The sequence below is a fragment of the Centroberyx gerrardi genome, chromosome 19, assembly GCF_048128805.1.
Source record: "Centroberyx gerrardi isolate f3 chromosome 19, fCenGer3.hap1.cur.20231027, whole genome shotgun sequence".
Taxonomy (NCBI): domain Eukaryota; kingdom Metazoa; phylum Chordata; class Actinopteri; order Beryciformes; family Berycidae; genus Centroberyx; species Centroberyx gerrardi.
The window spans coordinates 10246924-10274734 of record NC_136015.1 but is presented as its reverse complement, the minus strand read 5'-3'; the positions used below and the strand labels follow the sequence as shown (position 1 = coordinate 10274734).

Below are 27811 nucleotides of genomic sequence, written 5' to 3'. Positions count from 1 at the left end.
AGCGGGGATGTAGGTGAGGCGCATGGTGGGAGATGGTAGTGTAAGAAACAGTTTGTGATGGCGATGACAACGTGTACCCAAGTCTAGGTGTGTGTGTGTGTGTGCGTTTGTGTGCACATGTGTAAGTGTGTTAGGAGAGGTGCAAGGAAGTCAGTGACAATGAAGATATGTGTGCTTGAGGGACTGAAGGAGGGTTTGGGGGCGTGGGCTTCAAAATATTCCCCAACAGGACAATTGCTTGTATGTGGAGGGAGAAGGGAGTCGCAGGTGGGGCGGTGTGTTTGCGATGAGGATGATTTGTGTGTTTAGCGGTGGCTCCAGCACATCTGTGTGGATCTTGTTATTTTGCCTGGGCTCGTGAAGACCCATCCATATTTAATGGTGTACAGACAATCCCATCCTGCCTGTTTATGCACCATTTTATCCACCTGCTCGCTAGCTCATTTTTTATTCAGCGCTTTCCCACTTCCCTTTATCTGTCATTAGGAAACCGAGGCCTGTCTGCCTACCTTCCTTCTTTCCATCCTTCCTTCCTTCCTTCCTTCCCTCCACTAACAATCCTCTATTAAAGTTGAGAGGAGAGTACAACAGTGGGGATGGAGAAAGGGAAAGGGGAAAATGGGAGACACACAAAAGAGAAGAGGAGAAAAGGTTGATGAAGGAGGTGGGATGTGGAGTGATGAGGCACATGAACATTCATCTTTCTCCCCAAATACTTAACATACACTTTACTCTCTCTGTTACATATTCATTGGTTCTTTATTGCTGTGTGTGTGTATGTGTGTGTGTGTGTGTGTGTGTGTGTGTGTGTGTGTGCATTTATCCCACTCTATTCACCATGTTTAATGATGGCCCTGACCCAAATACAGCAACTATTCATCCCTGTCCACTCTTTTCATCTAAACGCAAAGGGAAATACTGTGCGCGTACACGCACACACACACACAGGCGCGCGCACACATACACTCATTCTTCCATTCAAATGAGCACTTTATCCTAGTGAAAAGAGCCACTTCACTTGTCCCTCGCCCCAGATTTCAGCACTAAAAAACACCCTCCCTGTGCGGGAGGTGGAAAATTCTCTCTCACTCAGGTAATAAAATCTGCCCATTTCTCTCCTTTTATCTCCACCGCCGTAGTGCTGGTAATGCTGTATAGGTTGGTAGGGTCTGGGAGCACCTTGTTGAAGTCTGTCAGCTGTGGTGTTTCCATTCTACCCTTACAGAGGGCTGACAGGCTGCCTGCCCAAGAAAAGAGGCCTAGATGTACGCTGAACCATGGAGAGATTAACCACGGACAAGCTGTGTGTGTGTGTGTGTGTGTGTATATGTGTGCGGTCCTGCATGTGTGTGGCTGCGTGTGTGTGGTTCTGGTTAATGTATGTGTAGCTGTATGCATGTTCAAGTGTGTTCATTTATACTGTGCGTGTCTGCCGGCATGCATACATGAGAGCACACGTGCATATGTAAGATAGGGAGAGCCTCTCCATACATGCGTGGCTTTACATTTATCTGTTCCACTCTGGGTGAGATGGCGGCTGCTGTTGCACATCCAGACGTTTGTATTTGCATTGGTGTAAAGCTGGAGGGTGGGGGGGTGGGGGTGGGTGCGAGGGGAGAAACGCTTGCAGGACAACTTGTGTGTTTGATAAATGAGTCTGAGATAGCGGCTCCCCCGGGTGCTACGCTACAAGCGGTGGAGGGGGGAGAGAGCAGAACAATGCGCATGTCAGAAGTAGAGATTAATGGTGGTTTCCAGTCTGGAAGGTGTAGGCCTGGCCCTGCTCGTCGAGCGCAGATACTGTAGCGGCCGCTAAATTGCCTCTTTTGTTGCTCACCTGTCAGGGAGTGGTCTGGCATTTTCAACCGGCAGATTGGAGGATGTTATCACCATGCGGAGCCCTCGGTGAAATGGTTGTCTTCCATTGTGTCGGTGAGGGTACGTACTGCCCCTGCTGAGAGGCCCGGACTATAATGCTTAGAGATACCGTACATAGACACAGACATTAGGCTTTTCGCAAAATTGTGATACACCTGGCAACATTGTAGCCAGTTAAAATCCACTCTAAAAATAACTGTTGGCGATGTACCTTGCATTTCTGGAACCAACGTAGATGATGTGACGTCATGTTGAGATATTTCCAGCACAACAAGAGTTGGATAGCAGAAAATGTTTCAACTATCTAAAAGAGTGGTCTTCACCCCTCATCCTCAGGATTGAGAACCACTGATCTAAAACATTAATGGTAAACGTCAGGTTTAGGTGTCAGTCCCAGAATCAAAGAGTAAGAGCTTCTTTCTAGATTCAGCATTTTGCACCGACGTTCAACAATCATACAGGGAGAATCCATCGTAGAAGAGGCAGAGAGACCAATTTCTCCACTGTAGCCTTACTAGACCAGAATGCAATGCAGCCACAAGACATGTTGTGCTTTGATTAAGGGGTGCGACTTTTTCAACTGGAAAAACTCTACTTTTCTCAACTGGAAAGCTCTGTTGCTTTTACTATGCTATTGCTATTACTGTCACTATTGCTCTCTCCACCTACACATACTGAACGCGACAAGTTGAAGCACGTTCTCTCATGGGAAATGTAGTAGAACTAGACAAGGCAGGTTGTGTTTAAATTGCAAGTAAATTGCAAAACTTTGTCTCAAAATAACTCCTGGAATGCATTGAATGCTTCAGATTGATGATATAGAGCAGTGTAAGATTATCCGATGGTGGACTTTTCCTTTAATGTAATTAGTTAACACTCTTAACAACTGGAAACAAAGCAGTGTTGAAACAAAAGGTGACAAACTAACATTTTCCCTGACAGAAATGTTTCTGTGCAAAAGCACTAAAGCACCTTTTGCCTAGAAACATGGCAAATAATGGCCCATTTCTTGTTTATAGCTTTAATCAAAATCCTGTGTCTCTGTGTATTCAGAACCATTGATTGAACTATTATTTTAATTCCTAAAGTTACAGTAAAACAGTTGTTGGGATGATAGTTGGGTTAATAAATCCCCTTTATCCCAAGGATAATGAATTACTGAACTTAGTTTTTCTTTGGACTCTAGCAGGAAGAACACTCCGGTGCACCAACAGACTGTTATATTTCTTTTTAAGCTGCTTCATGTTGGTTCTCTTTTTTACCTTTGACTATGGAGTCCATGTCGTTGCTTTTGATTAGAACAGGCCTGCGTGGTAGAGGAGCCCTGTCCTAAAGAAGGCTGTATGGGTGATGAAGTGGTGATAAAGTGAGACTTTCCACTCCCGGTCCCTCGCCAGACTCCAAGCTTATGTAACTCCTCTCTGTGAGGGACCGATAAGCAAAATCTCCCAATGCGGAAATTGCTTTGTGCACATATTGCATGCTTGTTATACATGACGCGACCGTGGCTTACATCGTCTATCACCGGTGTGATGGTGGTGGAGGGCCGCTAAACTGGCTGGAGTGCCGCGCTTGGAGGGAAATCTGCCCGCCGTGCAGAACTTAAGGTCTCGCAAATTCTGTCATACCCCTCACGGTTTCTTTCATGCTTTGAAACCGACAGCAAAACCCCAGGCTTTACAAGCGGGATACTAAAGAGACACATTAACAACATTAACTGGTTTTAAATTGACTGTGGAAAAGTTTATGCTGCTCTGTTCATTTTCCTTGGAAGGAGCGAGAGAGTCTATGAAAGGCTTGCCTTGAGAAAAAATGGTTAAAGGGAAAAATAGGGCCTTTGATGACTAAGCTGAGAGATGCATCAATAAATTCTGACACCACAACATCACCTCAGGTGAGAGTTGTTCTCTGTGAGGAGAGGAGTCACTTGGATCATCTTCCTAACTCAGCTGATCTGACCTTAGATGATGGCTTACACATCCCATTCTAGGCTATCAATACAAAAGCAGAATAACTTCAAGTGATTTCTGGTTACATTTTTCCCATTTAGACCAATCCCAAACAACTTTTTTAATCTGAAAGGGCTGCTTTAAAGTATTTAAGGTGATACAGAAGTAAGGGTGCTAGGGAGACATTGCCTCAGAATTTTAAGGGTGGCCTTGTAAAGCGTTTGTGTCACCAGAAACATTCTAAATGAGACATTTAAACGGCTTTTTTTGGTCTCTGACCTTAATTGCTGCTGCAAGCCAAGTTTTTGTCACATTTTAATACACTTAATCCTTGCTCAATGTCAGCCCCAGCTCCTGAGGCCCATCCACATAGCCTAATTGCACAACAACCACATTACACATCACTGTGAACAACTGTGTCTGTGTAAAGAAGACCCAAGGCTCTTTGAGCCGCGCGCTATAAGTACAACCACCTTAGTCCTGGGTGAAATAGCCCCATGGATCTTCATAAAGGGGCCACTGCTTCCTGCACCACAGCAGCTGACATCCATCTGAGTCACCCAGGTTCCTAGGAAGATGGGGGGGGGTCTCATCTAAGAGAGAGACAGAGCAAGAGAGAGACAGAGACAAAGAGAGAGAGGAGGGCAAGGAACGGCAACAGAGAGTCTGTGGCTGGTGAGTGTGCAACATCCCCAGCAGCCATCAGCGCTTGATGTGGGTGTTCACCCTGGCCCTGATGGTCTGTCAATATTCATCACACTCACCTCAGCGTGGAGAAGAGCTAGAGGCAGGGATGGATGAAACAGAGGGGAGGACAGTGGAGGCAAACAGGTCACATACAGTAACAGAGGAGGAGGACAGTTTCAGGAGAGAGGAGGGAGTACAGTAGAAAAAGAGTCCCAAGAGGAGAAGAGTGTGATTGCAGAAAAAGTAGGAGGAGAGGAAGACTTTACAATAGAATGGAGAGGAGAGAGAGAAAATTGGAAAAATGAGGCTGCCTAATCCCCCTGTGTAAACGTGAGGCTTGGTCAAGGAAACACTAAAGCCACAGCGTGTGCCAAACACCGTGCAATTTACAGCAGTCTTGCAAAGCAGATATAGGTGAGTCAACACAGTCTCAGAAAATTTTGTGAAATGAGCACAAACTCTGAAACACAGATTACGTGTTGTGGACACGAGTTATGTAAACATTACATTCCTCCATCACAAATTGGGTTATGTGACAAGAAATTGGACATGCCATTTCCACCTGTTTGTCATGTGAAATTATGTAGTAGTAAAATGTAAGCAGTCTGGTGGAGTCGATAACATACTGTACATGTCTAAAAGAATTTCCTGGAAAGAACTGCAAAACTATAAACTATTTAGCTATTGGAAAAATAATAGGCAGAGGTCATAACCCAAATCATTATTCATATAATTATATAAGTTTCTATCTTGGAAACTCCAGAAGAAATTGGAGATACTTACCAACTACCATTGAACTCTTTCTCTATTACTACATAATTTCATGGTTCTTTCCAGGAAACTTCCTAAGAAATTGCGGACCCGGAAAATAAAGCGTTACCCTATTTTTAATTACTAGTAAAATTACATTAGTGACTAGTAACTGGAAGAATAGTGACTAGTCACTAAAAAATAAGCAGTCTGCAGGTTTTCATTCCAACCAAACACTACACCAGGTGATTTCACTGATCAGCACACCTTCAACCAGAGAGGAGGAACTAATCAGTGAAATCACCAGATCGCCAGATGTATAAATGATGCGTAGGCCTACACACAGAAAGAATCCATATGGCATTTTCCACACAGACACTGGTATTTAGAAAAAAGAATGTGTTGTGAGAATGTGCGTATCTCCACGCTTTACACCATGCGTTCACAGTGAGTCAGCTGAGCTGAGTGTGATATAACAAGGTGGCAAACAGAATGATAATGTCAAAGAGGGAATTTGGGCAACACTTTATTTGGCTAGCTACTATCTAGGTCTAGTCAATCTTCCAGGTAGAGTTTCCCTACCCTAAGTGTTCAAAATGACCGCTGTGGGAATAAGGTCACTGTACTGTGGTCTTTGCTTGATGACAGCATTTTGGTAATTTATCATACGTTATAACCAACAAAGATGTTGAATTCCCACTTGAAATAGCATGCTGGAAAGGATGCTACCATACCAGTATGCTCGAGTCGGCTGCTTATTGCTGAGAGATTCCACAGAGACTGCAGTGAATGATCTTGACAAATAATATATTGCATCATATCCTCTTCAGGGAAATTTTTCATACATCTTATATTCTGCTATAAACTGACAACAGAGATCTCACGCGGGGCATCATATAGGCTGTAGGTTTAGAAATGTGTCAGGCAGTAATAGGCTTGAGAAATGGTGTTTCCAGTATGGGATCGTTCAGATCCACCTTCCTCTGTGGTTTTCTCCCACACCTTGAGATAGTACAACCAAGAAGTAACATGGAATACTATGCTTTCTTTATATTCACAGCACAAGACATGCCCATGATTCCCCTCACAGTGTTGTCTCTGTGCTGTGACGGAGTTGCACCAGTGTTGTCCCCATGCCGCACTATCACAACTGTCATGGTGTAAATCCATTACCTTGTCAAGATATGAATATTGTATGGCCAATGCAAGTTAAAACATGTGACTGTGCTACTTTCCAAGGGCAACTTCATACAGGATTGCTGGGGGAATAAAACTAACACTTTGTTCCAAATTTAAATAGAAATTTCCATTATGAGTTGTGGTATATTTTTCAAGTAAATTATTCATTGTCTCACCTGAGGAACCGTAGCAGCCATGGGGAAGAGCAGGTGTATGTGTGTGTGTGTGTGTGTGTGTGTGTGGTGGCTATGTTATCCATTTCCTCAGTTTGACATGTTAGAATGAAGCTGGATTTCAAGGAAACATGGAGTATCTGAGGTTGTAAACGGTGTTCTCCACTGACACACAGATCACATTACTCGCCTAATGGATGTCTTTGCCTTCATTCAGAGCCTCTCAGCTCCAACATGTCTCACAGGCCAATTCCCTGCGATTCTACAAGCCAGATCCACATTGACATACACCTACATAACACCATTGACACAATCGATTGGTGTGTTAACCCAAAAGACCTTTTTGTTCTCAAGAAAGACAAAACAAATGCTGAAAACAAACGATTCTCTATAAATCGATGTCTTCCTAGAGCGCACTGGCTTCACTCGACATAATAAAACTGTTGTTACTTAAACTGTGAGGTTTGTTTTGTATAAATGGCGCTCACTAGTTAGATCTGTCAGTGGCATTTCCCGAAGAGGAAGGTTTTATTACTTTATATTTATGTCCTTCCATCCATGACGCTTTTTTAGCAAACAAAGACATTCACAGCTGTCACATTGTTGTCGCTCAGCCACAAGCAAAATCTGGGCGAACGTGAATTGCATTTCACAATGAAATCAGCCAAGCAATTAGTTTGTGAACTCCGGCCCTCCTGTGAAGAAACGTTTCCCACAACAGAGGGATGTAGCGCTTCTTTTACACCAGTTTAAAACCAGTCAAAAGCTTGTAGTTATGTAACTGGGAGAAGACATATTAATCACCACCATGTTGTTTGTCCATCTCTTTGACTTGTGCCCAGAGGGTGCAGACATACTGTATGACTGGTTTTCATTGAATAGGTGGTGTGACCCTTCACAATGGCATACTTGACTGGGCTAAGTGCACCGTGGGCTAAGAATAGCATTGCTGTGCCAGAGTATCGGAGGTTATTAGCACACAACGCCAGAGGGCAAGGAGATGGATGCTGAGCATGAGTCCGGGGCCTTCCCCACTCGCCATCTAACCTTGGGCTCTGTGGCTCATATGAAACCTTCAATTATGAGTTGTTTACATCCAGATGAGAATACAACTTGACCAGTAGAGCAATGGTTCACTGATTAGCTATTGGTGCTACGTTGACGCTTAGATTTTTCACCTAATCATTGACACAAAAACAGATGATAGTGTGCATTGATTGATCTGAGAATGTCTCTCTATTGAATCTCTTTTCTGGCTGTGATCTGGCTCTGATCACATGTTTGCCTTGTGTGTCTGGATTATTGTGAACATCATCCACTCCTCTCAGTCTGACACATCCCTTACAAAAAAGTCACAGGTGAAAACCCACATGTGAATTCAAAGTCACATGTGCTTTTTAGACACATGTTGGTTGTCATACGTGAACATGTGAAATTTGACATTTGGCATTTTCAGCTGTAAATTGTCTCTTTGCATGAAGTTTTTTTCACGTGAAACAAATACTGACTTATCTAATGGCAGGTAAAAATGTGAAAAAAAGTTCACATGTGGGGGGGAAAATAAAGAAGACTTCATCTAGAAATTGAGATTTTTTACATCTGAAGTAAAAACTGTCACATGACATCAGAGTGAGTGAGAAAAACTGTTCATATGTGAAAACCAACATGTGTCCAGAAAGCACATGTGCTTTGAATTCACATGTGGGTTTTCAGGTGACTTTTTTTGTAAGGGATCGGACCATCACTATCACATAGTAGGCTTACATATGGTAGTTCTAGTCACAGAAAGTCTATAACAGCACATCTAATGAAAGGTAATGAAAATGAGGAAATGCTATGAGTTCATGCCTATAAGAAAGAAGAACACAATAATGAAGAGATCAGGAGGGGAATCAATAGGGACCAGCATGCTGTCATTATGAAGACAGACGGCTCCCCCTGCTGTTCACTGTTGATGAGGTGAGAAAATACTGTCCTAACCACAGACTGTTAGCTCAGTTTAGTTGAATGCAATGATAAAAATGCAGTTATTTAAAAAAAAAAAAAAGAAGAGAAAATGTTATTTTGTGTAGGTGGAAAGGAATGGGAAATATAATTTGTGTAGGTGAGGTCTTATAAAAAGATCCCACATCAAAAACAAAAAACAGAAAGAAACATCAAGAAGGATGACAAGTAAAGAAAAATCTGAATTGGATAACAGAATCCAAATGTTATAAGAACATCTTACTATGTTGAGATGTTATAATTTAGGTTTGTGTTTACAATGTAACAAAAGAGATTTTAAGTTTAAATGTGACGTTGAACAAAAGAGACATTTATGCTTACAAACCAGATTTTTTCAGGTTTTTAAAATGCTGAAATGTGAAATGTTTAAAGTTTAACTTTCATTTATTTGTTATTTCATTATTCAAACATTCTTCATTAAATTTCTTGTATAATGTCACTGTGTGGGCCTCATTTCAGCAAATGTTCTTATTGTTATATCCATCCCCAGTTATTGTTACAACTCACCCCAGTAGCGGGGCAGGTTGTAACTGTGGAACTGTTTGTATTGACATTACCTCACATTATCTGTGTTTGTGGAGTAGATGTCTAAATGACTCCAACTATTTTACAACTATCCCCTGTCTCCTCTATCTAATATCTCCTGTTCAACCTGAACCATAATTTGAACCACAGTACCCTCTAGTGGACAAAAAAAATTAAACAACAATGCAATAATCATATAATAATTATGTAATTCAACACTTAATAGTCTGTGAATAGCCTAATAAGTGTACCTGGAAAGAGGAAAAATACTTAATAATACAGTGAGAAGTAATGGTGCATATAAAAATGAATACCTACTTTTGACACACCCATTATATTGTTGATGGTTTTGCTGTGATGGCCTCTATAGGCCATTTTTTTGTTGGGACGATTTCAAATCCACTCATTGAAATATAACAGCTATACAGTATATAACAACTCTGAAGCCAAGTCTTGATAGAGCAGGAGAATGCTGCAGCCAGACCAAAACACACTAATGAAAATCAAATGGCAAAAAACAAAACAAAAAAAAAAAACTAGAAAGTTTGCTAATCACTTCCATGTATCCATGTATTTAATTTTATTGGGAGCTTCATGTTTCTTTGTGTCAATGAATAATCTAATGGCTCGAATTTGACCAGTAGCCTACAATACATGTTACTGTAATAGAGGACATTAGCCTACGCCTGACAGGAGGAGGTGACTACAGGCTTGTGTCTGCAAACTGGGCATTCCCTTCCAGGACCAGACACCTTCCCGTAATTCAACGCATGACCACTAGACAGAGCCAAATTAATATTTGGATCATTTCTTGGATGGTTACTCCTGTTAACCACACTGACACAGCACTGTTAACGGTAACACTTTATTTTACAGCCCCCTAATTACGGTGTAACTAGTTTGTAATTATGGGGTACTAATAAAATAACAATGCTGTAGTTACAGGGTAACAAAACAAGAAGTCCAGCAATTAAGGGGGAACATTTTTGTAATTATAAGAAATTTATAAGGTAGCCTAGTTATGGTGCAATTGTTTTCGTAATTACTGCATACTTAAAAAATAATTACAGGGTACAATAACACAATTAGGGGGGGCTAAACAATTGTTATTGGTGCTTAAAGGTTCATGGACTGGAAAAAGGCCATTGTAAAGTGCTACCCATGTTTCTATTAACTACATGGGTTGATGCACAGGTTGTTCTGGAAAAAAAAATTCTACACCTGAAAAGCTGAATTGAAGATTAATAACTTTTCCTACTATTTTCCTAAAGTATCCCCTCAGATATGATAGTAGGTAGATGTAATAGGTAATAGTAATATATAGTAGTAATAGTAGGTAGTGGTAAGATTAGAGTGAGCTAACTTGTGGCTTAAAACAGTGAAAGTGCAATAGGAATTAACAATTAAATAGATGTTTTCCACATTAAAAATATGGTATCTTAATACAAATTCCAAATATTCCGTTATGTGTTTTTAATCATGTGTAGTTTATAAACCATGTATGAAGTGAGACATCTCCGTCGTCAAAGTTTACTGGAGCCTGAGCTTGATGAATCATAATGCTGCTGGACGTATGGCAGATTGACCTGAACACAGACTCAGACTCACAGTTGCCTTTTCTGATCGGTGTTCACCTGCACATTGAGAGAGAAAACTCACGTTGCATTCATTTGGAGAAACACCAACAACAATATCTGCCTTTTAGAAAGGAAAATATGGAGAGTGATTATTATTTAACAGGAAAAGATTAGTACAGAGGATTTTGCTGAACAGACAAACAAGAGACAGACAGTCAGGATAGAATAGTTGTTTGTGTTGAAGGATTTGCATTTGTGTCCATTTGTGTCCTTAGTTTGATTTGCATTGTAAATTAGATTCACAATGTAAATGAAAAGCATAAGATAAAGCTATGATGAAGCATGTTGACCTTGAATGAAGCTACATCAGGTGGCCTTATGGTTATTTGATTATTAAGATGTTGCCATTACATTTCTTTCAGCATCCATGCAAATGGTCGCTTGACTCAATGCCCTTAATGACGATCGCCATGAAAACATCAACTGCATGTTTGCGGAGGAGCAATACCTTTATGCTGAAGCCTCTAGTTTCTCTGGAGTGACTGCTGAGCTTTCACCTCAGTCTGCTGTTGGTCTCGGCTCCAAACCTGCTTGTGGATTTGAGAGCCTCAATATATGGGAACCAATAGTCAGCACAGCTTCATCAGCATACAAACTTCTCTTGGACATGGACAAAGGAGACCTTCCTCCCACAGAGAAAGAGTCTCCTCTCATGACCTAACACACAGTGTTAGGTAATGCTGGAGCATCCATCCACCCAGCTCAGCATGTTGAGGCTCAATCTAACCTGCTCCGCCTTGTTGAGGCTCCATCCCATGATGCTCAAATGACTGATGACTTCAAAATCATTGAGAGATTGAAGCTGCTTCAGCATTTCCCCTTTGGTTTTGACGATGACTACCACTTGGAGGCAGTTGGGAAGAGATACCTCTATGCCCCCCCAGGTGACACATCTGGATTTGTGGCTGACTGCTGCTCACCCTGTGGATCCACTCTGGGCTGCCTGGATGAGTGGGAGCGAATGGTCAAATCCCACTTTGACTTGGAGAAGGAGGGATTTGGTGAGGAGCTCCTCTACGCTTCATCACATCTCTCTAGATTTGTAGTTGACTGCTCCCCACAGCATGGGCCGACTCTGGACCAGCTTGACAAATGGGAACCTGTTGTCAGCAGCACTGATTCTCACCTGATGCAGTTCCTCTCAGTCCTCCTGGAGGAGGAGGAACTTGGTGAAAAGCACATCTATGTTTCCTCAACAGTGAGTTCTACATGTATGGCTGCCTGCGCTGCACACCATGCCCCTACTCAAGATCATCTTGATGAATGGGAGCCAATCGTCAGAGCTGATTCTAAACTGATGCTGTTCCTCCAGGACTTGGAGAAGGAGGAAGAACAATGTCCTTTTATCAAGATAGAAATGACTCTTGTGCACAGATTGCTGCTGAAAGCTCTGTCACCGTCCTGCATCAACCTGAACATTGTGAGGAAACAAAAGTCACTGTCCTCTCTGCTGGACCTGACAATACCTCCACCTCAGAGGAGGCCCTCCCCGTCTCTCTTGCTGAAAACACCCTGATTCACCTGCTTCAGGAAGGATCAACCAACCTGCTTCAGGAGTCCCAGGCTCCAGCCATCCAGGTTGAAGTCAAAGCTCCACCAAGCCTTGTGGTTGAAACTGTAAAGGATACCAAGGATCTGTCCTGTCTGACCGATCTGGAAAAGACACTTCCACCCGTCCACCTGGTCAAACCTACAGGACCTCAGAGTTCCAGTGCCAAAGACAGCCTGTTGACAAAACCAAAGGAGAAGAAGAAGCGTGGCTTCTTTTCTTGGCTATCCCGCATATTCCGGGGGAAGAACAAGAAATCTGCAAACAACATGGCTGCAACAGCAGAGACGAGCCAAAGCCCTGCTTGACTGCCCTCTCACCTGCAGTCCACTTCTGACTCCTGTCATCCTCCTATCCACTTTACACAATTGAACAACTGAATCATTTTATTTGAATACAGTTATTTGCACACTACTGTTATAGTGTCTTTGCGCATTTCTTCAAAACACACCTTTATTCCTGCAGTTATGGGTGACCTGTAACCTAAAGCAGTGAAAGTGTAATGGAATTAGTAAATATATGTTGGCCATTAACATTTTCTATACCTCTATTACTAACAATATAATCAATATTTATTATAAATTTGGCTGTCCATTTTGTCCATTTTGCTTTTAATATACCACTTGATTTCTGTTAAAAAAACAAAACAAAAGCAAACCAAAACACATAAATTATTATTATGATGGAAACGCTTTATTTTACAACCCGCTAATTACGGTGTTGTGTTTGTAATTATGGTGTACTAATAAAATAACAATGCACCAATAACACTTCTTTTGTCCCCGCTAATTACGTTATTGTACCTTGTAATTATTTTTGTAGTAGTATGCAGTAATTACACAAATAGTTACACCATAACTACCTTATAAATCTCTCAGAATTACAAAATTGTTACCCCTTAATTCCCAGACTTCTTGTTTTGTTACCCTGTAACTACGAAATTGTCATTTTATTAGTACCAAATAATTACAAACTAGTTACATCGTAATTAGCAGGCTGTAAAATAAAACGTTGCCCAGTTAACATATAAAAAGAAGTTTTTTTTAGTTAACAAGGGAATCAAAGGGAGAGCAATCCATTTGTTTAAACAAGAAATATTTTTGTGTAATTTACTAAAGGGTGAGAGTACAGCTTGTGAGGGACTACAACAAAACATTTTTCAGTCTCTCCCTCCGCCTCATCGTCATCATAAGAGAAAAAAATTGCCTACAGCTCTGTACTTCCATAGTATGGAGAATTACTAAGAGTGAGAGTGAGGGTGTGTGTGTGTGTGTGTGTGTGTGTGTGTGTGATATGAGGTCTCTCACACTTAACTTGTCCTTTCTCACCCCACATCATATCCCTCACCTCTATTGACTGTAATTGGCCTCAAATCTAATCCCTCTCTCATTAGCTATTTAATAATCTTCTCTGTTGTCTCTTACATGATCATTCTGTGGTCACAGGAATATTTTATGGGCATTATGGTTCTGACCTTTGCACACCTTACTATTGGTTTCTTGTAATGTTAGTGATCTAGGAATCTAAGCTTATTCTACTGTTACAGTCATTGTAGTGGCTCTAGATGAGTGCCAGGTAAATGTCTAAAGTGGACTTTGGGAAGCAGTTTCTGTTATATGAGTAGCCTAAGGTAGCATAAACCCTACCAGGAATAAAAGTAGCCATGCGGCCATGTGTGTGCCCAGCAGACCAAAGTAGCCAAACACACAGCCAAACCTGTCTCAGAACCACATGCATAGTTATATTCTAAAAGTTGAGCATGTACTTTATCATTTAGGATTAGTAGTGTTGGTCAAGATAGTCTTATATTTGAGAGATTTGAAAACAATGCCTACATGCTACGATGCTGAGCTAGCGAACCTGTTATGTGTAAGACAGCATGGTTGGAAGTGATATGGAAACAGTGTCCAGCAACTTTCAGTAGATTTGGAAACTGACTTTCAAGACTATATCATTTTCACATCACCATGGTTTTATTTCTTAGTTATATTGTACGATAAATATTGAATTGTCTTGAGTTTGATGCCAAATGCTGTGAGTTGCATTCATGGGTTGGTTTAGTGGAGATCTCAGCGCCACAATCAGAGTCAAGGTAATTTATATATTGACTCTGTGTATTATGTATATCAATGTAGTTTCTGTATATTCTGAAAGCATGTTGGAAGAGTAAATTGTTTGGTTTATACTAGAAAGGGAATAAGATGAAAATGAGTTTCCATATGATGTAATTTTTGGTAGATGCCATTCAGATCAAAATAATGCAAGTGTATGTGTTAAGGCATGAATGGTTTTTCACACACACCATGTGTGGAGTCCCTGTGTTTATTTTGCAATGGGAAAGATGTTTTCTGAGAGTGCTGAAGACCTAGGCTTACTGATTTTTTTAAGGCTCTATAAATGTGGAGCATTTCTTCATAGATTGTTATAGAGACTGACTTACAGATGGAAAATAAGCTGTGGCTTAAAGTGCAGTTTTGTTGTGTTTCAGTGGTTTCAGTTCAAAGTTTCAAAATACCAAAAGGTCATGTCTGGTTATTGGCAGCTGTTAGACTGGTAAGAGGAGTACTGTTAATCATTCTTATGAATGCATGTCATCAGTCCATTTGTTCTGATTTTCAATGGCAGTGTTATCTTTTTGTTAACATTGCAACGTTACATTTTAAAGAAACGGTAGAACAATAAATCCTGCAGTGAAGCTGAAACAGAAGCTCATGTTTTTACCTCTTATTATCCCACAGTACACTGACCTACCCTCCTGACCCACCAAGTCAGGGAGGCAACACTTATCTTGTTGAATGTTGAAGTCTAGCAGTTGAACATGTGTTGATTTTCAGTAAAGTGTGACGTGAACTCCCCAATTCGAATTGGGTGAGCATGTATGACGGAAGTGGTCTGTGGTTTCCTCTTCCTGATTCCTCTGTCAGCGACAAAGGAATCGCAACAACATTGACAGGTCTCTGGTACAGCTTATGTTGGCCTGTGATGGACAGAAATATACAATTCACATTTTCACAGTAGAATGAGTAAGCTAGCTATAGAGCAGAGATACAACAGAAATGTCTCATGAAGAGGTTTTATCATGATGCAGAATAAGATTGCTTTGTCACTTACTTGTTCGGCTTGAGAACAAACTGTGTTGTGATGCCAACAGCACCTGGCAAAAATAATCGCTGAGTCATCAACAACCTTATCAGCACCCCTGCAGATATATAATGGTCCTGTGTTCTGTGGGGGCAGCAAAAAATCTTACTTACTGCACCTTTAAAACAATTCTCCCCCAGTTTTCTCATTTGATCTGTTTTCCTTTTTTTAATGAAAATGCTGTGCTAATTTTTAGAAAAAGAAACAGGGTTATTATTTTTGATGCAGCTGTTCTTGCATATTGTCTATCAGTCCTCATGTATTATCTGATAGCTTATGTCGCTATAGGCTATGCAATTCTCAAGCTCAACCTCATCCACACACCCACATGCCCACACACATACACACACTCTCTCACACACAGAGAAAACTGTTTTTAAGGTGCGGTTCTGTTTTAAAGGGGCAGTTGTGCAACTCTAACACTTCATGTACAGACAAAAAAGTGGTGCATGCCAGAACACACAGATTACTGGAAATCAACACATCTTCGACTGCCAGCTCTTCACTTTAAAACTCAACTTTGGTTTGACTTCAACATTCAACAAGGTGAGGCATGATATCCATTATGTTTTAGATAATCTATATATCACAAAGGTATTTTATCTGTGTGATACAATGCATTTGAATTAATGATATGCAGACATAAAGGCATGTTTGTAATAACAGTGTCTGTAGACAGTTTGAGGACATTGACTTTAAATTAAGACAACTTCCAACAATCCAACTTTTTGCCTATAACTTTTCTTTGATGCTGGCATAATCTGTGCATCATCTCCACATAAGAGGAGTTTCCGTATCAGTAGAGTTCAGTAACAGTCAAGAGAGAAATCATGATATGAAAAGTTGATGAATTAATTTAATAGGATCAAGGGCAGGTTAGAATAGAGCCATGTTGGTCTACAGCCATGTACACATACAACTGTTAAACATGTATCTGTAAACATTGTGAAATCATGCTAAATGGGCTGTGTGTGTGTGGCAGGAGGGGAAAGGTATCGGTGTGTTTCACTCTCTTTGAATTGTGTTTTGTCACCTGGAGATGTTTGCTAAAGCAACAAGGAAGTTGGTGAATCAAGTGGACCCAAATCTCATCAGTGTTAAAAGTTTAAACAACAGCACCAAACTGGCGCCCCTGACACTGGTCAAAAAACAGAAAACAAATTTTTTTTCCACTAAATACACGGTCATGGACTACACCATTCTTGACCTCCTAGATGTCCCAATCCCCTTTGAAGGTACTCAGACACACACACACACACACACACACACACACACTACACACATAATGTGCACAGAAATACAACCTCCATCTCTCTCTCTCCCCTTCTCTCTGCCCAGATGTCAAACGTAAAGTTTTCATAAAGAATCATAGTTACACTTTGCAGTCAGAAGTGGATTCCAGGATAACAGTAGACATTCCTGACGGGTCAGCTGGCAGCAAGACAGAAGGAAAAGCCAGAAACACCCTATCATTCTCCACACTGAAGAAAGACAGTGTAGACATCCCAAACCTGAACAAATGCTGCAGTGACTGGTATGCTTCTATCTATCTATATATATATCTACAGTGGTGGAAAGAATACTTGAATGTCCTACTCAAGTAGAAGTATTGTTACTTCGCTGATATTCTACTTAAGTAGAAGTAAAATTAGGCTACTGGTGTAAAAATGTAAAAAAAAGTGTAAAAAGTAACTAATTTAAAATGCACTCAGAGTAAAAGCTACTGAGTTACTTACTTTTCCGAGCAGGTGACCTTTTCCATGCAATTCTAAAAAGACTGGCTCCACAATTTACAACTGTCCAGTTTCTGTTGCTTACGGAGAGCCACAAAACTTGTAAAATGTAAAATGTAGCTGAGTACAATACTTAGTAAGTAAACACATAGTTAAGTAAAAGCAAAATTACTGACATACAAGAAAGTAAAAGAATACAAAAAGCTACCCAGTTACAGTAATATGAGTTAATGTCATTAGTTACTTCCACCCTTGTCTATCTCTCTCTCTATGAAAGGCTCCAGACACTGTCCATCCATTTTCCATAGAGGCTTATTCCTAGTCAGGGTCACGGGAGGCTGGAGCCTATCCCAGCATGCACTGGGCAAAAAAAGAGGAAATACCCTGGATAGGTTGCCAGTCCATCACAGAGCTACTTTGTAAAATAGTTGAGAATATTTGTTTTGATTTGAAGTGAGTAACCCTTTCATAATTTGAGGAAGCTAAATTGTGGGGCCACACTTTAAAGGGCCTCAATTAATCTTAATCAAGAGTAAACACAACAGAGTTAGGTACTTGATCTCTATTATACTAAATACCAAACAGGGCAAAACACATAATTGTGCTTACAAAATGATCACAGATTTCATTACCTCATTCCTTTACCTCCCGCTTGTCTACTTTTTGTTCCCAGGAAGATAAACCATACAAACAAGAAGTTACTGCCCAAATTGAGGAAGGGGGAGATGCTGGCTGTTGTCAAAGAAATCATCTACACTTCCAGCCCTGTCAAGCTTTCAGGATCCACAAATATGGAAGGCTACTTAGGGGGAAAAGTGAAGAAAGTTGTAGCATTTTTGCTGGTGAGTGTTTGTGTGTATGTCAGAGATGAGCAGGTATGATCATGCCTTCACAGATGTTTCATTGAATTAGGTGCACAACACCTGCAGCAGGCTCAACTATAAGATGTGGCATCACAAAACTGTTCCTCTCCAGATTCACTGTCAGCACTGATCAGACCTGCCTTTGCACTAAATAAACTGCAACTACAACACCGCCATGACACATCTTAAAGGTGCAATGTGTCGTATTTTAACATCAACAAATCATTACCACATTCATTTTGAGACATTAGTATAATCACCGTAAATGACGTTGACGTTGACGTTAAAACTAAGCATATCTGAAACTTTATTTACCATTTCTGTGCAACATGGACCTCATCCATGACAATACCATTCGTCTCCTATAGACCGCTGCCCTCTCCACCGCAGATCAGCCTGCAGAAACGTTGGCAAATGGTTTCTAGCCTCCGCTCCACAGTTAAGCGCTCGACCTCCGATAGAATTCTATCAGGAGTGGTGGGGCCGATGTGTTTTAACAGAATGGATGTACTGAACGCTTCGAGTGGTGATTTAACTGCCAGTATCTGCAGTAAGGAGATTTCACATCTTCTGTGGGTGTATTATGAACACTATGCCATTTTATCTACATCCAAAAAACCTCCGAAAGCTTCATCTGTATCCCAGAACTATCCTAAATTTAGCCAAAAAGTAACACATTGCCTCATAATATCATTATGTTGTTAGCCATGCTTAGTATCCTCAGAGAAAGAGAGAGAGAGTAATAGGGATAGAGGGAAAGAGATAAGGGTTAAAAATAACAGGTTGGACACAATGATAGTTTGGTACTGTGTGTCTGGTTATGCTGTTCGTTTCCATTATATTTGTTTCAGCAAGGCAAAACTAAGGAGGAGACTTCCTATACAATCCCAGAAGGAGCTGTTGTTGCTTACAGCCTCATGGGTATAGCAGTTGAAGAGAGAGGTAAGAGGGGAAAAGTGTGTGTGTGTGTGTGTGTGTGTGTGTGTGTGTGTGTGTGTGTGTGTGTGTAACCAAACGCAATTTTTCTGTAATGGTAGCAAGGAAATATTTCTGCAGTTTTGTATGTGTCATTGTAGGTGAGCAAGTGCAATGGTCAGCCTTAATTACTGAAGATACTGAGCCATAGAGTATCTTTCTTGTCATCAGATTAATAATCTAAAACAAATCCTGTTTATGTTTTCTTTTGTTTTCTTTTCTTTTGTTTTCTTTTCTTTTCTTTTCTTTTCTTTTCTCTCTCTCTCTCTCTCTCTCTCTCTCTCTGTGTGTGTGTGTGTGTGTGTGTGTCTGTGTAACAGTACACGGAGACTATATGTCATTGGAACGTAAGTGCAGAGAAACACAGCAGAACACACAACACACACAAACTATTCAACATCTATAAGTAAGTTAGGTAAATATCTATAAAACATTGAGAAATCCTGTGCAATTTTGTGTGTGGGTTTATCTGTGTATGCGTGTTTGCATGTGTGTGTATGTGTGTGTGTTTGTGTCTGTTGTATATGTCATTGTAGCGTTCTTGGACATAGAGACAGACTGCTTTCATGGGGGCACTGAGACAAGTATGTATTCACTCACTGATTTTTGTTTTTTTTATGCATGCAGTAAACCATCTATTTTATCATCAGATTAATAATCTAAAGCTAGACCTTGACCAGTACATGTTGTTGTTGACTTCACTAAAAGAGATTCATCATCAATAAATCCAGTTCACATTTTCTTTTCTTAGGTATATGTGTGTGTCCGTGTGTGCTGCTTCTTGTACTGTCAGGCTTTTTGGTTAATTTGTGACACTAAAGTCTAGATATACAAATCTTCCTTTCCATCAATTCTTCCATTTTTGTTTGACTTCATTAAAATTTATATATAACCCGTAATTCCAGTAATTATCTAGTTTTCTCCTCCTAAACACAAACTATGGTAATCATAGTCTGACTGATTTTTGACTCAGTGGTTTGTTCGTTTTCTCAGTAAGTTCTCAAGCTCTAGTTCGCTCAAGTTCGTCTCCTCTTACAGGCACACTGATGTTGAAAATTGAACCAGAAATATTGGACAACACATCCCAGAATTCCTTTAAAACTCTCCATCAAGTGCAAGATGGTGAGTGTGTGTGTGTGTGTGTGTGTGTGTGTGTGTGTGTCTGCGTACCAGTGGCGGCTGCTGACCATAAAAAATTGCTGCTGACCCCCCCAAAAAATTTTTTTTAAAGTTTTAATGTGAATTTGTGTATATTGTGTATTTTTAAAGTTTTCCTTTCAAAGCTTTTTTTATTTTTTTATTTTATCCTATTTCTTTGCTGCGTACCTTAGACAGTTATTTATTCCATTGAGTAACATTAGCTGGTGAAGCAGAGAAAATAGTTGCTTCACTGAAGTTCCTTTTAATAACCAGAGGGGGAGCTGTTCTGCTGTTTTGCACCATATATTGTCAGGCATGTTTTTGAACACTGCAACCAAAGCACCATTGTGGGCTTCACAGAGGACCATACTGTGTGATGAGAATGAAATTTATATTTTGTATGTTATTTTTATTTAATTTTTTTCAGTGAAGTTCTGCTTCACCTGTTGTCAGAGAAACCTCCTCTGCTGCGTACGCAATGCACATGGGCACAGGGTTTTTAGTGTTTGTGCTTCATTCTGACAAGGTTGTGCACAGGGGCTTTCATCCCCTCAGCATTCTTAAGGGTAAGTTATGCTTCTGTGTTGAACCTATGGCGTAGCTTTGCCGCACCGACAGCGTGGCTACAGAGGCTGCCGCCGTATTTGTGCACCTCTCCGAAAATGGAACTGTGCATAAGACCACAAGAACTATGTTTGGCCGGCTTTGTATTTCCTCATGGAGCAGATCAAAGAGAGCCTAGCTGAAGAGGTTCACAGATATGTTTGTAGGACACCTCATCTCCGATTAAAAAGATTACCAGATGTCACTGAATTTGTGGTGAGAAATATTCCAAAACACCAGCTTCAGAGAATGTAAACACTGCAACTTCTTCTGTTATTAATACTTCTTTTGTGCTAACAAAGCACGACACTGCCATCTAGTGTTTCGGCGGTTTACGCGCAGAATCACCAACGCAGAACCATAAATGCTCACACCGCCCAAGACACCTACATTGTAGCTATAGCGGCAGTTTGACGCAGAACTATAACTTACCCCCTTATAACTTATCTCTGGAAACACATTTTACCCATTTGAATGTGGACTCCCATACCTTGTTGTAGCTACATGTTTGTTTTTGTGCTGTTCTCTCTGTACAGCATGCACGGGAATAAATGACGATAAAAATTTCAATATTTCAATTTTCATACTTCAGTTTATTCAAATGCAGGACATTCTGTCACGGGACAATAGGTCAAAATGCGGGACTGTCCTGCACAAATCGGGACATTTGGTCACTGTGGCTGCCTCAGTTCTCTTTGTATTAGATGATGAAAATAACTTCTCAACAAACTATTTATTTTAAAATTTCCACTCAAAAAGGGCACTTTAGGACTGCCGGGGCAAAGAGGCACGGACTCCAGCCCCTTTTGGACCCTACCTGTGCATGTGCTTGCAAACTAAAATCACATTTACCCCCACCTGTCTCTGCCACCTTTAGAGTTACAGAAGAAAGAGGAAATCCTCCAACCTCTGGCTGAGCTGCCACAGTCAAGCCGGTCTGATTTGGTTCAGGCACTCTGTGAGCTTCTGGACAAGCAAGATGATCTAACAGACCTAGAGAACACAGTAAGAGTGAAATTCACCTAGAATATCTCTCTATCATGTATACGACTGTGGTGAAGGATATAAATCTTGGGCTAATGGTCTTTGTGTTTTCTCTGTTCTCCAAACTCCCAATCCTTCCTCCCTGCAACCCCCTCATCACTGTCTCTCAGCTGGAGAAGTGGTGTAATGGTGACACTTCTGACTACCCAAAGGCACAGTCGGCCTGTGATATAGTAAAACTGCTCAGGCCTGTCACACCCAATCAGATTGAGACGAGCTCAACCGACCCGCCCTCTCTCCTAAAAGCTGCTCACCTACTGGTCAGCGCAATGGACAGTGAGTCAACTCCAATATGTGTATATGTGTGTCTGTGTCTTTTTGAGCAAATCAATTGCAAATGTACAATATGCTTCAAAACAACTTGTGTTTTCTTGTGCAGCACTGCCGGACCTAATCCCATCAGAGCTGACCAAGTGCAGTCCTGACATCCTGAGAAGCCTCAACACACTGGTTTGTCTATTCTCTTACCAACATCAATATTCGCTTCGTTGATTTGATTTGCGAAATAGAAAAATACATGAAAAAATCTCTACATTTATAAAGATTTGACCACAGAGGACAGCACAAGAAAGTGTTGCTTAAAACTTGTGGTCCATTGTGGTCCTTGAGGGAAGACAAAATAACAATAACTTTACATACAATATAAAAAACAATGAAAACACAATCAAAAGACCATTGGATATAAAACAAGTTAAACTGTCTTAACAAAGACCTCTTCTCAATTTATTCCAAAATAATATTGTCAACATAGCTGTGGTAGGACAGTTTCTGATTTGCAGGGAGAGGCAGTTCCACAAACTGATACCAGAGAAGCAAAATGAGCTTTGAGCTGCAGTGGCAAAAAAAAAAATCCACCTAAAAACACTTGAACACTGTTGAAACAACAACTAACATTTTTTCTCTCTTGCTTTGTCTATCAGGTGAGCAACCTGAAGGAGAACGGTCAGTCTCCTCCTGGCTCACTGCCCCTCTCCCTTCAAGATGGCGGAGAGTTCAGCTGGGCGGCTGAGATCCTCTGCTCAGCCAGTGAGACGCTGGAAGAGCTGACTGAGCTGTGGGTGGAAACAGGAGTCGAACCAGGATCGTTCCTGCTGGCTCTGTGCATCACTGTGCAAGGCCTCAGCATGCTGCATGCGTAACTGTGGAGGGTGACATTCACCTGAAACCACCTTTTAGCTATAATAATCACATAGGGCTGCAAAGAAAGGTTACATAGATTTTATGACTTTGTTGCTGATATTATACTTTCATATACTTCTTTCAAAAGTTTATGTTGAATTTTTTAAATAAATTTGGAATGTTTTTCATATTAGCTTGCTGTACATCAACATTTGCCAGTAATCACTCCCACAATGTAAAAGTTACAGACTCTTACACACTGCTCACAGAAAGGACTGCAGTTTGTTTGGTCAACTGAAATTGGATTCATTGTAATCTACAGTATTGCTGATAAAAATGTAACAACGCAAATCTGTTGACATTGGTGGATGTGTATTAGACGACTTGTAATATTTGGGATTTCCATCAAATGAAAGAGGAACGCAATATTATCCTATTTAGAGAACATAAAGCTGGAAGTGTTATAAAATTAGAACATTTATTTATATACACATTTGTAATGATGCAACCCAAAGTGCTTTGCAAACATGATTTAAAAAACATCAGAAGGAGACATAAAGTTGAACACAGTCGAACACCCTCATCTAGAGTTTCAGTGTTTACGTTTTAGAGGCTAAACACTGCCTCTCCTGCCTTGTTGGTTCTTGTTGTATACTGGTTGAAAGACCAGCCCCAGATGATCTAACATGTCTCCTTGGCTCATATGGAACAAGTATATCAGACAAACAGATTATATATTACTGTATGTAAAAAAAATCCAGAGAAGTCCATTTCACATAGGCTACAGTATCTTAACACATTTATCCACTTGGGAAATCGCTGATCCTGCTTCTTTGCTCTGCCTTGCTGCCTCTGAGCTGTGTTGGCATGAAATAACTAATCATTTGGCATCAGTCCAGACATGACTTCAACACAAAGGATTTCTACCATGCAGGATCCTGTTGCTTGTTTGCAGATAGAGGTTTATGCATGAACTACCTTAACCAAAAGACTCCTCCAATATGACTTGACTTCTTTGGTCAGGTTGCTCAGTATGGAGAATAACATGAATAACTTTCATCTCTCAACTTGACTATTTGCAGCTACGTGGTGAAGTTTAGAACCTTAGATGCACTCATCCATCTTGGTGATCAACTTCTAGAATGGAGGTCCATCCATATCTGATAACTTGATGATTATGGTACAATACTGCATCAACTGTTCCTAAGATAGCCTACATCACAAAGTAGCACAAACTGGTTCGCAAAGTACATTTTAGACATTTACCCAAAGTATTAAAAATCAAAGCAGCACTCCTAGTGAACTGGAGGTGTGTAAAGCTCTACGGTGCTATAAGTGATGACATTTTGAACACAATCAAATCATGATGGCAAAAACATGGAAAATAAGAAGACCCAGGTTGAAAATAACTGGAATTATCCTTTAAGTGTGAGAGGTCAAATCTCTCTCTCACACACACAAAGACTTGGACTGTTCAGTCGTTGAGACCTGTATGGAAGTGAGAGTCGAGCAATAGTGTGTGTGTGTGTGTGTGTGTGTGTGTGCGACAAACACAATGTTCTAACTAAAATCCTAAGTAATGTTACTAATAACTCACAACACGTTTCTGTGGAGAGAAGACAGCTCTAGTCAAAGCTCACTGAAAAAAGTTGCGCTGTTCTGCAATTCTTTTCTCTTATGATGATGATGAGGCTGAGGGAGAGACTGAGAAGATAGTCGAGAGGTTAACAAAAGACGAAAAGGAGAGCTGCTTGGGTCTCTAGTACCTTCCACTGGTGCTGTTTGGTAACAGGGATCAAAGTCTTCAGTGGTAAAAAAGGAGGTCCAAGGCACTCAAGTGGATTTGGTTATTAAAAAAGCCTTTATTAAGTTGGGCTAAAGCATTAAAATAACTGGTGACCTGGTGAGACAATCACAGGTATAATAGGAGGGCCCAAAAATACTAAACCAATTAAAGATAGTAGATGTCATGGTTATAGTGGCAATGCAGTCTGTGGGAATAAGGTCACTGTACTGTGGTCTTTGCTTGATGACAGCACTTTTGGTAATTTGCCATACGTTATAACCAACAAAGATGTTGAATTCCCACTTGAACTAGCATGCTGGAAAGGATGCTGCAAGCCGGCTGCTTATTGCTGAGAGATTCCACAGAGACTGCAGTGAATGATCTTGATGATTCATATATTGTATTATATCCTTTTCAATCCAAGTTGAAACCTGACTGCGCTACTTTCCAAGGGCAACTTCGTACAGGATTGCTAACTCTTTACTCCTTTGAAAACGAACTCTTTGCTCCAAATTTAAATAGGAATTAACTAATTGATTGACTGACTAATTCACTTTGCATTTATTTTTCACAAATTCAAGTCATGTTAGAGAAAATTCAGTCCAGTCATTTTGGCTACATCCTAAACTAAACTACTGTGTATCCTAATCATCTCTGTGCCATTATCAATTATCATAATCTATTTTGTTTGCATAGTTTTGAAAATAAACACTTTTATTTGTTTTACTTATTGTGTTTCACTCCTTTTGAGTAGGCTACAGTCAGACAGCCTGCTTGCCAGTAGAGCTGAAGCAATAAAGGAATTTGTTTCTTCTAATCCACACTTCTTATTGATTGAATCAACACGTTTCTCATTGATTCAAAGACACTCTGTGTTTCCACTTTTATGAATAGGCTGCCCTCTAGCAGTACTGGATAGACACTACATCATTAACGAACGAGAATCATGTGGAGCCAACCCACTCTTTTGACCCTCGGTCATCTAATGGCCAACTGGATCAAATGAACAAAAGAGTCAATTGGACAAATCTTTTCACTGTCAGTCACTCACAAGAGCCGAACTTTTCATCACCAGGTGTTAACCCAAAAGACCTTTTTGTTCTCAAGAAACAGTAAATGCTGATATCTTCTGTTCATAAAAGAGATCAAAAGTAGCGGTGTGTATATACAGAAATAAATCAAATTACACCACGGTATATGATGGCAACCTGAACCATAATTTGAACCACAGTGCAACCACATGCAATAATCATATAATAATTATATAATTCAACATTTAATAGTCTGTGAAAAGCCTAATAAGGAAAAATATTTAATAATACAGTGAATATTAAATTGGGTATTCCCTTCCAGGACGAGACACCTTCCCGTAATTTAAGTCATTAAATTACGGGAGTTAGAAAATATGCCTGTATGCCTTTACGTTTGGTAGCGTTGGTCCCCATAATCACATTTGAGAGATTTGCATAGTTAAAATCAAAGCCTCTACGATGCTAAGCTAGCGAACCTGTTATGTGTAAGACAGCATGGTTGGAAGTGATATGGAAACAGTGTCCAACAACTTTCAGTAGATTTATAAACTGGTTTCCAAGACCATATCATTTTCACATCACTATGGTTTTATTTCTTAGTTATATTGTGGGATAAATATTGAATTGTCTTGACTTTGATGCCAAATGCCATGTGTTGGGATGTCAATTGCACTCATGGGTTGGATTAGTGGAGATCCCTGTACCAATACCAAAAGGTCATGTCTGGTTATTGGCAGCTGTTAGACTGGTAAGAGGAGTACTGTTAATCATTCTTATGAATGCACGTCATCAGTCCATTTGTTCTGATTTTCAATGGCAGTGTTATCTTTTTGTTAACATTGCAACATTACACTCTAAAGAAACGGTAGAACAATAAATCCTGCAGTGAAGCTGAAACAGAAGCTCATGTTTTTACCTCTTATTATCCCACAGTACACTGACCTACCCTCCTGACCCACCAAGTCAGGGAGGCAACACTTATCTTGTTGAATGTTGAAGTCTAGCAGTTGAACATGTGTTGATTTTCAGTAAAGTGTGAAGTGAATTCCCCAAATTGAATAGGGGAAGCATGTATGGTGGAAGTGGTCTGTGTCTCCTCTTCCTGATTAAAATGTAATTTATGACTTTTATCAACCTCTGTCACACCTACCTATCGATCTGTCAGCGACAAAGGAATCGCAACAACATTGACAGGTCTCTGGTACAGCTTATGTTGGCCTGTGATGGACAGAAATATAAAAGTCACATTTTCACAGTAGAATGAGTAAGCTAGCTATAGAGCAGAGATCCAACCGAAACGTCCCATGAAGAGGTTTTATCATGATGCAGAATAAGATTGCTTTGTCACTTACTTGTTCGGCTTGAGAACAAACTGTGTTGTGATGCCAACAGCACCTGGCAAAAATAATTGCTGAATCACCAACAACTTTATCAGCACCCCTGCAGATATATAATGGTCCTTTGTTCTGTGGGGGCAGTAAAAAATCTTTTCTCATTTGATCTGTGATACCCCCCCCATTCCCTTCCTCCACACCCACCTACGCACACACTCTCACACACACAAAACAAACACACTTTTAAGGGGCGGTTCTGTTTATCCTACTAAAATCCTACTACTATAAATGAGGAAATCTCTGTCCGTCTGTCTGTCTGCATCCATTTTGCTCCTCAACGGGTTGGCCGATCAATCTGAAACTGCACATGGCCATTGATCATTGGCATAGGCAGGGACTGACGGAGCTCATTTTTCCATTTTCACAAATTTACGCTGTTTATGCGCCTTTTTGGCAAGTCTGCGCGGAGTTGTGGCGCGCGCATCCCCGGAAGTCTGCACGTAGTTGTGGCGCGCGCATCCCCGCGCGCGCATCCCCGGGTAGGGACCAAGGACCAAGTTCTAGTAGAATTAGATTTAGGGACAGTTGTGCAGCTCTAACAGTTCATGTACAGACAAAAAAGTGGTGCATGCCAGAACACACACACTGGATATACTGGATATTAACACATCTTCGACTGCAAGCTTTTCATTTTAAAACTTTGGTTTGACT

The 27811-nt window shown here is 40.5% G+C and overlaps 1 protein-coding gene across 2 annotated transcripts; it reads left to right on the top strand.

Annotated features, from left to right (window-relative positions):
* Positions 1-15880: 15880 nt before the first annotated feature.
* On the top strand, positions 15881-23390 carry LOC139927223 (gasdermin-A-like). 2 transcript variants are annotated; one of them, XM_071919284.2, is made up of 12 exons: positions 15881-16018; positions 16512-16707; positions 16811-17006; positions 17879-18047; positions 18920-19010; positions 19364-19390; positions 19580-19627; positions 20082-20165; positions 21664-21791; positions 21941-22106; positions 22210-22280; positions 22751-23390. In XM_071919284.2, the coding sequence occupies exons 1-12, from the start codon at positions 15899-15901 to the stop codon at positions 22967-22969; spliced, it is 1515 nt and encodes a 504-aa protein (XP_071775385.2). In that variant the 5' UTR covers positions 15881-15898; the 3' UTR covers positions 22970-23390. The 2 variants fall into 2 exon arrangements, with proteins under 2 accessions (XP_071775385.2, XP_078146724.1); XM_078290598.1 differs by lacking the exon at positions 16512-16707 and having other exon boundaries at positions 15907-16018; positions 22751-23383.
* The last annotated feature ends 4421 nt before the right edge of the window (positions 23391-27811 follow it).

Bases quoted from the DNA above. Each gene is read 5' to 3' on its own strand.
- LOC139927223 (XM_071919284.2), top strand. From the start codon at position 15,899: ATGTACAGACAAAAAAGTGGTGCATGCCAGAACACACAGATTACTGGA. The intron at 17,007-17,878 runs GTATGCTTCTAT...TTTTGTTCCCAG, and splicing joins AACAAATGCTGCAGTGACTG to GAAGATAAACCATACAAACA. The intron at 18,048-18,919 runs GTGAGTGTTTGT...TATTTGTTTCAG, and splicing joins AAGTTGTAGCATTTTTGCTG to CAAGGCAAAACTAAGGAGGA.